Source organism: Leptopilina heterotoma, unplaced genomic scaffold (assembly GCF_015476425.1).
Source record: "Leptopilina heterotoma isolate Lh14 unplaced genomic scaffold, ASM1547642v1 Lhet_81, whole genome shotgun sequence".
Taxonomy (NCBI): domain Eukaryota; kingdom Metazoa; phylum Arthropoda; class Insecta; order Hymenoptera; family Figitidae; genus Leptopilina; species Leptopilina heterotoma.
In genome coordinates, this window is record NW_025111185.1 from 3,192,526 (window position 1) to 3,205,268 (window position 12,743).

Here is a 12,743-nt window from a genome sequence, read left to right on the forward strand (position 1 = left end):
AATTGAACTTTATTTAAATTTTTGAAAACAATTGAATTTCTTAGAAGAATTTTATTATTTGAAAGGATAATAATAATTAAAATTTTGACGAGAACTTTTTAAAAAAAATTAATTCTACAGAATTGTTAGCTGAAAAGTATGAAAAATTCACATTTTCCAAGATTTTAATTTCAAACATTTTCAAAATCCAATTTTTTCTAAAAAATTCATACTCCAATGCTTTTAATATTGAATTATTATCTAAATTTTCAAAAAAAAATTAATTTTCAAATCAGTTTTGATTAGAAAATTCTACGAGAATTCAATTATTTAAATATAAAAATAAATAATTTATTGAATATATGTAGTAATGATGTTTTATCACTCGGTCGATAAATTAATAAAAACGATGAGATAGTCGATCACTCCGAGTCAGGATTATCCTGACTCGGAGTGATCGACTATCTCATCGTTTTTATTAATTTATTGAATAATTGATTACTTCTTAAAAATAAATTCTCATAAAGAATTTTATCAACAAATTTTTAAATAATTGAATGAGTTTTATTATTTATTAAAATAATTGAATTCCTAATAAGAATTTTATAATTTACCAAAATAATTGAATTATGGCTAACAAATTAATAAAACAATTTGTAAATACATGAATTTCTGTGAAATTTTTATTATTTTGTGAAAATAATTAAAGGTTTGTGTAGAATTTTATTACATTTTTTTTTAATTATAATTGAATTCTTTTAAAAAATTTTATTAACGTAGAGTGTTTTCAGGACCTTAATTTTTGTCAAATAAAATTGTTTATATTGTGGCCTTGGGTCCAAAAAAAAAGAAGAAGAAAATTTTATTAGAATAGTAGATACCTATTAAAAATCATTGTATTGAGGAAATTTTTTGAAAATAATTGAAATTTTGACAAGAATTTTATTAAAATTTTTGAAAATAATTGAATTTCAGAGAGGAATTTAATTATTTCTAAAGATAATTGAAATTTTGACGAGAATTTTTAAAAAATTTTGAACATAATAATTGAATTTTTGCGAAGAATTTTATCACTTTTAAAAATAATTGAATTTCTACAATCATTTGTAATTTCTTTAAAATTATCCAAATTATGTCCTACAATTTACAGACTTTACGGACCTTTTTTTTAAAAAAAACCGACTTTTACGGACTTCAAGCAAAGTTACGGACTTTTACGGGATTTACGGGCCTAGTAAATTGAAAAGTTTTGAAAAACAAAAATTAAAGTTTCCAAATTTTAACAAAAGAAAAAATTTTCTTATCTCTAATTATACTTGAAATATTTTGTGTCTAATAATTTATTTTGATAATGTATTGTTAACCTTCGTGTAAAACTATGTTTAGTTAATTTTAAACCCCGAGCAATTTAACGTTTCGTTACTCAAAGTGTTGCATACTTTTATGAAAATTTTTTAAAACAGCACGAAATGTCGAAAATAATAAAATTTATATTAATTTATTTATTCACAATCGTGATGCTTTTGAGTGGAATTAAACTGACGTTGGCAACAAAAGGTAATTTTAAAAATTTGACATTTTATCAAGACCTAATTAATATTAAAATATTTTAATAATAGGAATTCTTTTTTCTTTTTGGAAAGTTACTGTGCGCAGCGGTGAAGATTGTTATCATGTTTGCTCTGGTATAAAGGAAGCAATATTTGGTTGCTCTATTGGATGGAAAAAATGTCAAAAATTTAAAAATTAATTTCACTTTTAATATTGTGAGAAAGAAGAAATGAAAAGATTCTGATGATAATTTGAAAATAAAGAACAATTGAAAAGCATTAAACATTTTCTCGATAAGCCCCCGGTACTTCGTCCTTTTAACTTTGAATAAGTGCTTGACTTTCGGCTATAAAAAAATGCGATGTCGCCTCAAGAAAGAAAGAAAATAATGCTAAGCTTTCTTGGGTCATACTAGCTGCTCGCCTATATTGGAACTATAATTAAACTGGGGCTAAAGAAGAACAAAACCGGATAGGAATCTTCTTACTCCCTAGTTATAATTTTTCACCCACGCTCAATACCTTATTATTAACTCATCGACACAAGGACGTTATTCGCAAGTTATTCAACATTATATTCTAACGGTAAATGTATTTAACTGTTTAAGAAATGAATATCCTGCACTTAACTATTTCATTATTATATGTATATACTTTAAGCATTAATTCAACTATCGTATTTCAGGCTCTTAAGTTTTTCAATTAAACTTCAATATGCGCTATGAAAACAGATTGAAATTTTAGATTCCCATCCTGAGAGTAGTTCACGCAGTATTATATAAAAAGAATTTATTTCAATTTATTTCAATTTATTTCAATGTAGGAATCTCATTTTTATTCACAATATTTTAAGACGAGAATTTCTATATAAATTTTGTCTTTCAAATTTGTGCGCAAATTCAAAACTAGTCTTGAATTAAGGTTCGAGAAATAGAATCTTCTTTTTGCAAACCACTCTTTAAATTTGAATTAATAATAATAAAAATTTTAAATACTAATATTAAACCACTTTTCTACTAATTAGAGAACATGAATTTGTTTACCAATTAAATGGTAAATATTTTACTAATATTTTGTAGTAAATGGTACTTTTTCCATTAATTATTGATAGTTTAGTAGTTTTCAGCACTAAAAAAATTATTACAGGGTTGTCACAACAATATAATTTTGTTTTTCCCTGATTTACATATTTTATTTTGTTGTATTATCATAACTTCTTCAAATTATTATCATTATTTCCATTCAATTATCATTTTCTAGAATTTTCAACTAAAATTCTTCTTTAAATCAACCATTTAATAATTTTTGAAAAAATTCTCTGAGAACTTTCAAATCCATTTGTTAACAATTCAATTTTACGAAATTTCAATAATTATTCGGAAATTCTTCAATGAAATATTATATTAGAAAATAAAAACTTCATGTAATTTCAAAAGAAATTCAATTAAACTTTTTCAAAAAAAATAAATCTACAGAATTATTAGTTGAAAGTATGAAAAATACAAATTTTAAAGCTTTGAATTTGAAACCTTTTCAAAATTCAATTATTATTTCTAATATTTAATTATTATCTAAAATTTTAATTGAAAATTATTTTTAAATCAATTTTTATTAGAAAATTCTATGAGAATTAAATTATTGAATTACGAAAATAAATATTTCATTGAATAATTGAATGTTTCTTAAAATTGAATTTTCATAAAGAATTTTAACAACAAATGTTTAAATAATATTGAATCCTTCTGACGAATTTTAACAAAATTTTTAAGAATAATTGCATTTTTCGAGGAATTTAATTAAAATTTTATTAAAAAATAATTAAAATACTGGGTTGAATTTCATTATATATATATAGGAAAATAATTTAATTCCTAAAATGAGTTTTACTATTTACGAAAATAGTTGCATCAATAAAAAGAATGTTAATATTTATAAAAATAATTGAATTATTGAGAGGAGTTTTATAAAAAATTGTAAATAAATAATTAACATTTTTTTCGAAAAAAATGTAAGCAAATTCTATTTTAAAGAATTGAATTCCTGTGAAATTTTTGTTATTTATAAATATAATTGAAAGTTTGCGTACAATTCTTTCAATATTTTTTTTTAAATAATTGAATTCGTTTGGGAAATATTATTAAAACAGTAGATATTGAAAATCATTGAATAGAGAAAAATTTTTTTAAATAATTAATTTCGGCTAAGAATTTTGCTATATTTATAAAAATAATTGAAATCTTGAAAATAATTAAAAAAAATTTTTTTTTTAATAATTGAATTCTTATGATGAATATTGTTATATTTATGAAAATAATTCAATTTTGTAAAGAATTTTATTAAAATTCCTGAAAATAATTGAATTTCTAGGAAGAATTTTGTTATTTTTGAAAATAATTGAAATTTTGCCACGAATTGTAATAAAATTTTTTTAAATAATTAAATTTTAGCAAAGAATTTTGCTATTTATAAAGATAATTGAAATTTTGACAAGAATTTTTTTTATTCTTGAAAATAATTGAATTCCTGCGAAGAATTTTATTAATTTTGAAAATAATTGAATTCTTCTGATGAATATTGTTATTTATAAAAATATAATTTGTCTTCTTTCGTCAAAATACGAAATTACAACTTTTGTTCCGATTGTTCGTAGGATACTTCCTCAATTAGTAAAAAACCACAAATTTAGATTTAAAGAGCAGTGTAAATTCTAATTTAACAAATTTTCAAGACTTTAAAATATTCTTTTCAGTATGTTTTAGATTAAAGAATGAAATCTTACTCTTAATCATTAAATCACTTTACGTCATAAATTACGACTTTCTTTCGTTTTATTAAAAAGAAAAATATGACAAATAAAAAAATATGTTTTAGGAAATAGGAGATATTTAGGATCAGAATTAATAACTGTAATTCTGTAAAGTAGTATATTGCTATAAAATATATCCTAGTAACTATAATGCTATAGTAAAATATTTCAATATTTTTTACAATTAAAAAATAAGTTAATTAAAAAAACGTACTTTAAGTTTTAGGGGCGCCATATGCATCGGGCATTCTTTCGATCGTATAACGATGTTGAGCGACGTACATTATTGGTACTCCTGGAATTTTGCGAATTCTCCTCTTTAGGTCCTTGTCATTGGTGGCAACAATGTAGCATTTGTGCTGAAAAAGATATTAAATTATTAAATCTCGTAACTAGCAGAATTATATATACTAACGTTTCACGTTTTTTCAAAAGCAAAGAGAATATTGAGGTTAACTTCAAAGGACGAAACGCGGAATTGATAGGGATCAATAGTTTTTGGATTAGATAATTAGGAAAAGTATGTTTAAATTGAATCAATAAGCTTTAGAACTAAGAAGAACTTTGGAATAAATACTTAACCGTCTTTTTACTCTTTTATTTACTCGATTTACTCAAATGTGCTCAAATGACCGTTAAAGTAGTTAACAGTCATTTAAAGTAAAAACTAAAATTCTAATCTAAAAATTTTAAATTGGACACCTATTGAGAACTATGACAATTAAATTTCAAAGCGCTTGAGAAAGTATCAATTAATATAGACAGAGGGCACTTTTTAATTAATTTACCGACCGTAGCATATTTTTTTTTCAACAAACAGTTTGTTTTAAACATACAAAGAAGCAGTTTAAATATTTCAAAATATTCTCTTATAATTCTCAAGCAAAAAAAAAATTCAATTATGTTCAAAAATTTTTTTAAATTCTTGTCAAAATTTCAATTATCTTTAGAAATATTAAAATTCTTCTCCGAAATTAAATTATTTTCAAAAAATCTAAAAAAACATTGTCAACATTTCAATTATCTTTATAAATAAATAGCAAAATTCTTCGACAAAACTCAATTATTTTCAAAAATTTTATTAAAATTCATTAAAAAATTTCAATTATTTTCATAATTAACAATATTTATCACACGAATTCAATTATTTTCTAAAGTAATAAAATTCCATTATTTTCAAAAATTTTAATAAAATCCATTGCAAAATTTCAATTATTTTCAAAAGTAATAATATTCTTCGCAAAAATTAAATATTGTTCAATATCTACTATTTTCATAAAATTTACCAAAAAAATTTAATAAAATTCTATACAAAAACTATGTATTAATTATTTTCAAAAAATAATAAAAATTTCACAAGAATTTCATTAATAACAATTTTTTTTTTATAAATTTCTTCGCAATCATTCAACTATTTTCATATTTAATAAAATTTTTACCGGGATTCAATTATTTTCGTAAATAATAAAATTCTTTTTAGGAATTCAATTATTTTCAATAGAATTTTAATCGAATTCCTGGAAAAAATTCTTAAAATTTTTATTAAAATTCGTCCAAAGAATTTAATTATTTAAAAATTATATATAATAATCGTCGTGATTCCAGATTTCCGGATCTCTGTCCACACTTGAAGTTAGTTATGGTTATTCTTTTGTTTTTTATACGTTTGTTTTGAAAATTAATTTTTGTGGGTTAAGCATTAGCATTTTTTATATTTTTAAATGTCAAATTTTTCAATGTTTATGTTATTATTGTACAGTGCTGCCAAATTGGAAGAAATATAGTAAAAACTTGAAGATTGTTTGAAAATGTTGTGAAGGCTGTGTATATATCAAGTAATTATGAAAATATTTATAAACATTTAAATAATATAAATAAACCATTTTTTAAAGATAAATTATAATTTTTGTTCTTTACGTTTTTATGATTATAATAATAAATGTAATAATTATTAATTACTAAAGTAATTGTTACTGTTACATTTATTATTTTGCAAATCAAAAAATGTTATATTTTCAAATATAAACATTAATTTTTTAATTTCAGATTAACTACATAATTAACTATTCTTGTTTATTATTTTCAAAAATGTTAATAAGAGTTTTCGAAAGAATTTAATTATTTAAAAAAAAATTTTTATAAAAATCAAATGACTAATTATTTCCAAATTTTTCAATAAAAACTTTGCAAGATTTTAGTCATTTTCAGTGCATTAATTTTTAAAATTAAAAACATTGAAAACTTTTACTTTCAAATTGCGAACAGATTCAAACACAGCAATATTAATTTATTTCTTTATAATTCTTTGTGAAATTTATTTTCTTTTATCATATTCTAGAAAAAATTATAACCAAAATCTGAAGAAAGTTTTTTGATTAATTTAAAGATTTCTGAAGATAAATAAGAAAATTCTGAAGATTTGTCGTTTCAATCATCTGACAGTACTGTTATAGTGTTTGATTCAATTTTTAGCTTTACAACTATCATTTACTCTAAAGGTAAATACTTTTCTATAATTTAATGTTAACATTATTTCAATATATTGAAAAAAGTTATTTGATATAATTTACATTCAATTGAATTTTATTTTTATAAATTTCTTAATGCAGAATATTTAGTTTTTTAACTTTTTAATAAATTTTTAACTTGCAAAACTCTAAATAATGTAATTGTTAAAAATATAATATTTATTTTTCATAATTTAAAATTATTAATTATTTTCATAATAATTTAAAATAATTACTATAGGGTAGAGTGGGGTAAAAAAGCCACATTTTTACTTTTGATGTTGTAAAATCTGTATTTAAAATTTTTTTCTCAAATTTCCAATTGTTATTGAAAGTTTAGTTATTAAGCTTGAAAATTCTTGACGGAAATATTTTTTATCTCATGAAAGGACTAAGTTATAAGAGTTTTACGAAAGCACTGTAAGTGGCTTTTTTGCACCACCTGGTGGGGTGAAAAAGCCACCCTACGATTTTAGCAAAACATGTTATCAATTTAGGTATTTTTATAGTTTCCCTTTATTTATATGACAAATAGTCTTATTTGAAAAATATTCTAATAATTATGAAAGAGTTTTTAGCAAGCAAAATTGAAAATTATATTAAGTTTACCTGTTTTCCATTTGCACTGCCACTTTTTCGTACCTTTTTTAGAAGTTCTCTTTAAGTTTTACCAAAGATAACATATTTCGTTGCGACCGTTTATTCATTGTTTATTTTTTAAATGCACTTTGAACTACTTTTTCGTCGTGTTTAATTTATTTTATTAAATAAACACGAGAAATTTTGTAAAATAAGAAGGTTAGTTTAAATAGAAAACAAGTGAATTTCACAAAATATTCAATGGATTTTTTGCCCTGGCTTTTTTACACCCAAGACCAGTTATTAAAAAAAGCAAAAATAAATTGTTAATTCAGTTCAATTTCCAAAAATCAACATTGTATACGTTTTCGGTATACTTTTCTCCTTATGTACAAACATTTACTTTTATTATTCGTTCACTTAATCAAATTGTAATATGTTTGAAAAGTTCACCAAAATGTTTTCAAAAAAGCAACAAAAAATTAAAATTACAATAAAAACAATATTAATCTAGGTACAACATTCAAACTAGATTCAAAAGTTGCGTATTACCTAATAGTATTTATATTCTAAACAGCTGATAAATCGGCTTAATAGTTTTTAAATAAAACTCAAATGGCTTTTTTACACCATGGCTTTTTTACCCCACTCTACCCTACTATTAAAGACTACAACATAAATTTAAATTATCAAAGTATATTTTATAAAATAGTAATTTAATACAAGTTTTATATTTATATTTTTTATTACATAAAAATATTGTCTAATGTCATGTTTATTTTATGAACTTTCAACGTGTCTTAATTTTCATATGTTTTTAATTAATACGTGATTTATAGAATATTCAACAAATCAATGAAAATATATTGTCAATTTTTTCAATTAAAAATATATTACATCAAATATCTATTCCCAATATTTAAATAATGTTAACATTAAATTATGGACACATACCTGCCGAGTAAATAATAATTATAAAGTTAAAAATTCAATTAAACAACCAATATATAGAATTAAAATGTAGGGGCTATCATACGCCTAAAATTTATCTGAAATTTTTTTTTCTTTGTTTCTAAAAACGAATTTAGAATATTTTTTTTATGCTTCATTATAATATTATATTACATCTTGTAATTAAATAATTAATGCAAGTTATAGTTTGTATTTATACTATAGATATTTTGTTTTCCAAAGAAATTAGAATTAAAAGTTGTTAACTTTATTATTTTTCAATTAATTTAATTTTTTGCAGTTATGGTAGTTTCAAAAGATACGGAATTTTTTGTTTAAAAAGCTAAATGAATAATTATTTCTTTAATTTTTGGAATAATTAAAATTTTCGTAATCAAAATTATTTTGAAAATAAAAGTATAAAATATGTAACAATTTTTGCGAGATTCAATTTTCTTCGTACAACATGAAAGTTTAACAGCAGTAATAGTATTTTAACAAAATTTATAGGATTCACTTAAAATTCGTTTCTAATACGTTAAATTTGACATTAAAATTTAGAAATTCAAAATAGAACTTCCATTTGTCTGACTTTCTTCTAATTTATCGGACTCAGTGATTTCTGGGGTGAATTTGGTAAAGTTCTAAAATGATTAATTTCTATGTTGAATTCGTTATTTTGAATTTAGAAAATCTGATGTTAATTTAATTATTTTTTCGTTATGCACGACAAAAAACATTTACCTGGATAAACTACAGATTTCACTTTATTAGCGAAATTTTTCAGTGCTTCAATTAATACTTTAAAAAGTATATTTAAATTAAAATAATCTAAATAAGAAATATATCTCTCAAATTATTATTAATAACTACTATTCATTTCAAACAGTTGAGAAGGATGTTTTAAGGATTTTTGAATCAATTTGTAGAAGTAGATAAAATTCTTTATTTTTAAAATTAAATCTTTAATCTTAAAGTAGCTGAGACTGCGGCTAAAACTTAAATTTTGAAAAGATGTTTTTTAGTCAATAAATCCGTTTAGATGCAAAAATATATAAATAGATCAATCTTGTATAGGCCAATTGTCCTCACCAACATTTAATAAAAAAGCTTCTAATATTTTAGCGTAAAATAAATGTTTTGCTCTTTTTTCAAAACTTTGATTTTGTAACATTTAACAATTATAAATTTAATAAACTAAAATTTATTTATAAATAAAAAACAAAATTAAATCTCCCTTATATAATTTTTTTTTCTTTTTATAATCTTTACAATTTCCCTGACTAATTAAAAAATTCCCTGACTTTTCCCTGACCAGTGGCCACCATGTCTAGCCATACTTCAGGTCCAGTAATGTAAATTCTATTTAAATTGAGACCATTAAGTGAAAGTATTTGAATTTAAAAAAAATTAGAAGTTCGAAGTCCTTAAATCTTTTTTGTAAACTTTAAAGTTTCAAAATTATATAAAATGAAAATTTAATTCTCTATAATTGTTAACATTTTTCCACTTTTAATTATTTCAAACTTTTTGTTAGGTAATAATAATTATTTCTTTAAACATTTTTTAAAATAAAATGGAGTTTAAATTGTTTAAAATAAGCAGCTTGACACAACATTCCCGCGCGCTTGCGCGCGGATAGTTTAGCTAGTTTGTTATTAAAATTTTTAATAGGAATTGAACTCCAAGAAACATTTAATTATTCAATAAATTATTTATTTTTGTATTTAAATAATCGAATTCTGGTAGAATTTTCTCATAAACATTGATTTAAAAATAGATTTCAGTTAAAATCTTAAATTATAATAATTGAATTCTATCGAAGAATTTCATTACAATTTTAAAAATAATTGAATTTTATTGAGACATTTTTTTAAAAATTGTCTTAAAAATAATTGAATTTCTACCAAAAAAAGTTTTATGAAAACTTTTTAAAATGTTTGAATTTCTGCTAAAATTCTGATATTTTTGAAAATAATTGAATTCTTGCGAAGAATTTTATTAAGACTTTTGAAAAATAATTGAATCTCTGCGCAAAGATTTTTATTATTTTACGAAAATATTTAAATTCTTGCGAAAAATTTTATTAAAATTTCTGAAAGTAATTGAAGATCTGCTAAGAATTTTGTTATTTTTAATTTATGCCAAGAATTTCATTAAAATTTTTAAAAATAATTGAGTTCCTGTTAATTTTTTTGCAAGAATTTAATTATTTTTGAAAATTTTAATAAAATTCTTCGCAAGAATTCAATTATTTTCATAAATAATAAAATTCAATGCAGAATTTTAATTATTTTTAATACAATTTTAATCAATTATTTTCGAAAATTTGTTGATAACGATTTTTTATGGGAATTGAATTTTAAGAAACGTTCAATTATTCAATAAATTATTTATTTGCATTTAATTTGTATTTAAATAATTGAATTCTAGTAGAATTTTCTAATAAAAATTGATTTTCATTTTATAAAAATGAATTTCAGTTAAAATTTTAGATAATAATTTAATATTAAAAGAAAATAATATAACGTGAATTTTAAAAAATAATTAAATTTTGTAATTAATTTTTTTGAAAAAGTTTAATTGAGTTTTTTTAATATTATTTTTAGTTTCTATTTTCTAATACTTATTTAATTAAAGAATTTACGAATAATTGAAATTTCGTAAAATTGAATATTGTAAAGAAATGAATTTGAAAATTGTCAAAGAACTTTTTTGAAAATTATTAAAAATAATCGATATAAAGATGAATTTGAGATAAAAATTCTTAAAAATAATAATTGAATTGATAATGATTTTAATTATTATAAATTATTATTTTTATTAATGATTATTATTAATATTATAAAAAATGAAGAAATCGATGACTTCGAGTCGAAGACTTGGAGTTATCGATTTCTTCATATTTTATAGTTATAAAAAATTGAATTTCTAGTTTTAAGTAAAATGTTCTCTTATTTGATTCGGCCAGATTCTATTTTTGTCAGTTGGTCCGTAATTTTTAATTTTTGGTCCGTAAAGTCCGTATTTTTAAATACTTTCACTACTTCGAGCCCTGCATTTGAGAATTATAAAAGAATCCTTTATGTCAAGAAACTTATTTTCCTACATTAACTCACCTGCATTACTCTGTTGACTAAACAATCATCTGCATACGTGCCTCTATGATTGCATGGTAATCTTTCAAATCGAGGATCTTTTATAATCTTCAAAGCAATTTTATATTTTGGTCCCAGTTTCTCTAATTCGCCTAAAACGCAATCTGTTACGTAAGGTATACATTTGGCATACAAACATTCTTCCATGTTTTGTATGACATCGAGTTTGTTTTTAATTGAAAAGTTAACGAAATTTGTGTCGATTATAATGTGATAGGGTGGTCCTAATTGTGTGTTATATTCAAAGAAAAGAGCCGACGATTGTTTAGGTCTGAAAAAAATAGATACATATTTGTAAATAAATCAGAATTCGTAAAATAATGTTTTTTCTTTAATTTTAAACTTACAAATCTTTAATTTTCTCTTTCGTATCATCTGGCTTTTTGTTCTTCGAAACACGCTTTTCCGGTTTACTGCAACATTTACAAAAAATATTAATTTAAATTATTAGGAAAGAATTTAAAATACTAGACGATAAATAAAATGAATCAGTGTTATTAATCTTATTTGTTCATAACATGCATACTTACATTCGTGGGTCATTAGGATTAATCATTTTTTTCATTTGAGCAAATTTTTGCATCACCACCCTTCGAGTCTTTTTATTCTTTCCCTAAAATAAATAATAATGCACATAAAAAATAAGAAAATAATGTTAAATAGTTTGTATTTCGAGTCAATGTGTACGAATCATAACCTCACTTTCAACACGTGTTTCAATAAAAAGTTTCCGATTCGAACACTGCAAATATTTTTGCATAAAACATTGAATGCTTACCATCTTGAACAATAACCAAACTACTTTATTGTTATTTATGTCTCAAGTTTTATCAATTTTATGAGATTTTTATGAAAACGATGACAAAAACGACAAAAACTCTTTGGTTTGACACTACAGGTACCACAGGTTGACAGGTATTTAAACGCAAAAACATTGTGAACGGAGACTAAGGGAATGCTCTAAGAGCTGATTGGCTGAAAATTTCCTTACAAGCAATTTCATTGGAGAAATGAAATTTCAGTTTCCCGCTTCTGTCTTCAAATGTGAAATAATTGAAATTAATTAAATTGTAAAAAAAAAATTACAACTAGACAAGAAATTTTTAGAAAATTATCAAAAGAATAATATTTATCAACTAAAATTCAAATTAGCATTTTTATAAATTTAAATATGATATATTTTATAAAGGTAGTCTGCACTGCTGAGAGTGTG

General features: G+C 21.9%; 1 protein-coding gene across 1 annotated transcript; it reads right to left on the minus strand.

Moving 5' to 3' along the window:
- Nucleotides 1-4,439: 4,439 nt before the first annotated feature.
- LOC122511289 (rRNA-processing protein FCF1 homolog) lies at nucleotides 4,440-12,467 on the minus strand. The gene is made up of 5 exons (XM_043626440.1): nucleotides 12,309-12,467; nucleotides 12,061-12,143; nucleotides 11,878-11,943; nucleotides 11,492-11,801; nucleotides 4,440-4,694 (listed from the first exon to the last, which is right to left on the minus strand). The coding sequence occupies exons 1-5, from the start codon at nucleotides 12,309-12,311 to the stop codon at nucleotides 4,551-4,553; spliced, it is 606 nt and encodes a 201-aa protein (XP_043482375.1). The 5' UTR covers nucleotides 12,312-12,467; the 3' UTR covers nucleotides 4,440-4,550.
- Between the last annotated feature and the right edge of the window lie 276 nt (nucleotides 12,468-12,743).

Coding starts and splice junctions, on each gene's coding strand:
- LOC122511289 (XM_043626440.1), bottom strand. Junction 11,944..12,060: donor AATCCTAATGACCCACGAAT/GTAAGTATGCAT, acceptor TAAATGTTGCAG/TAAACCGGAAAAGCGTGTTT. Junction 11,802..11,877: donor AAAGAGAAAATTAAAGATTT/GTAAGTTTAAAA, acceptor TATTTTTTTCAG/ACCTAAACAATCGTCGGCTC.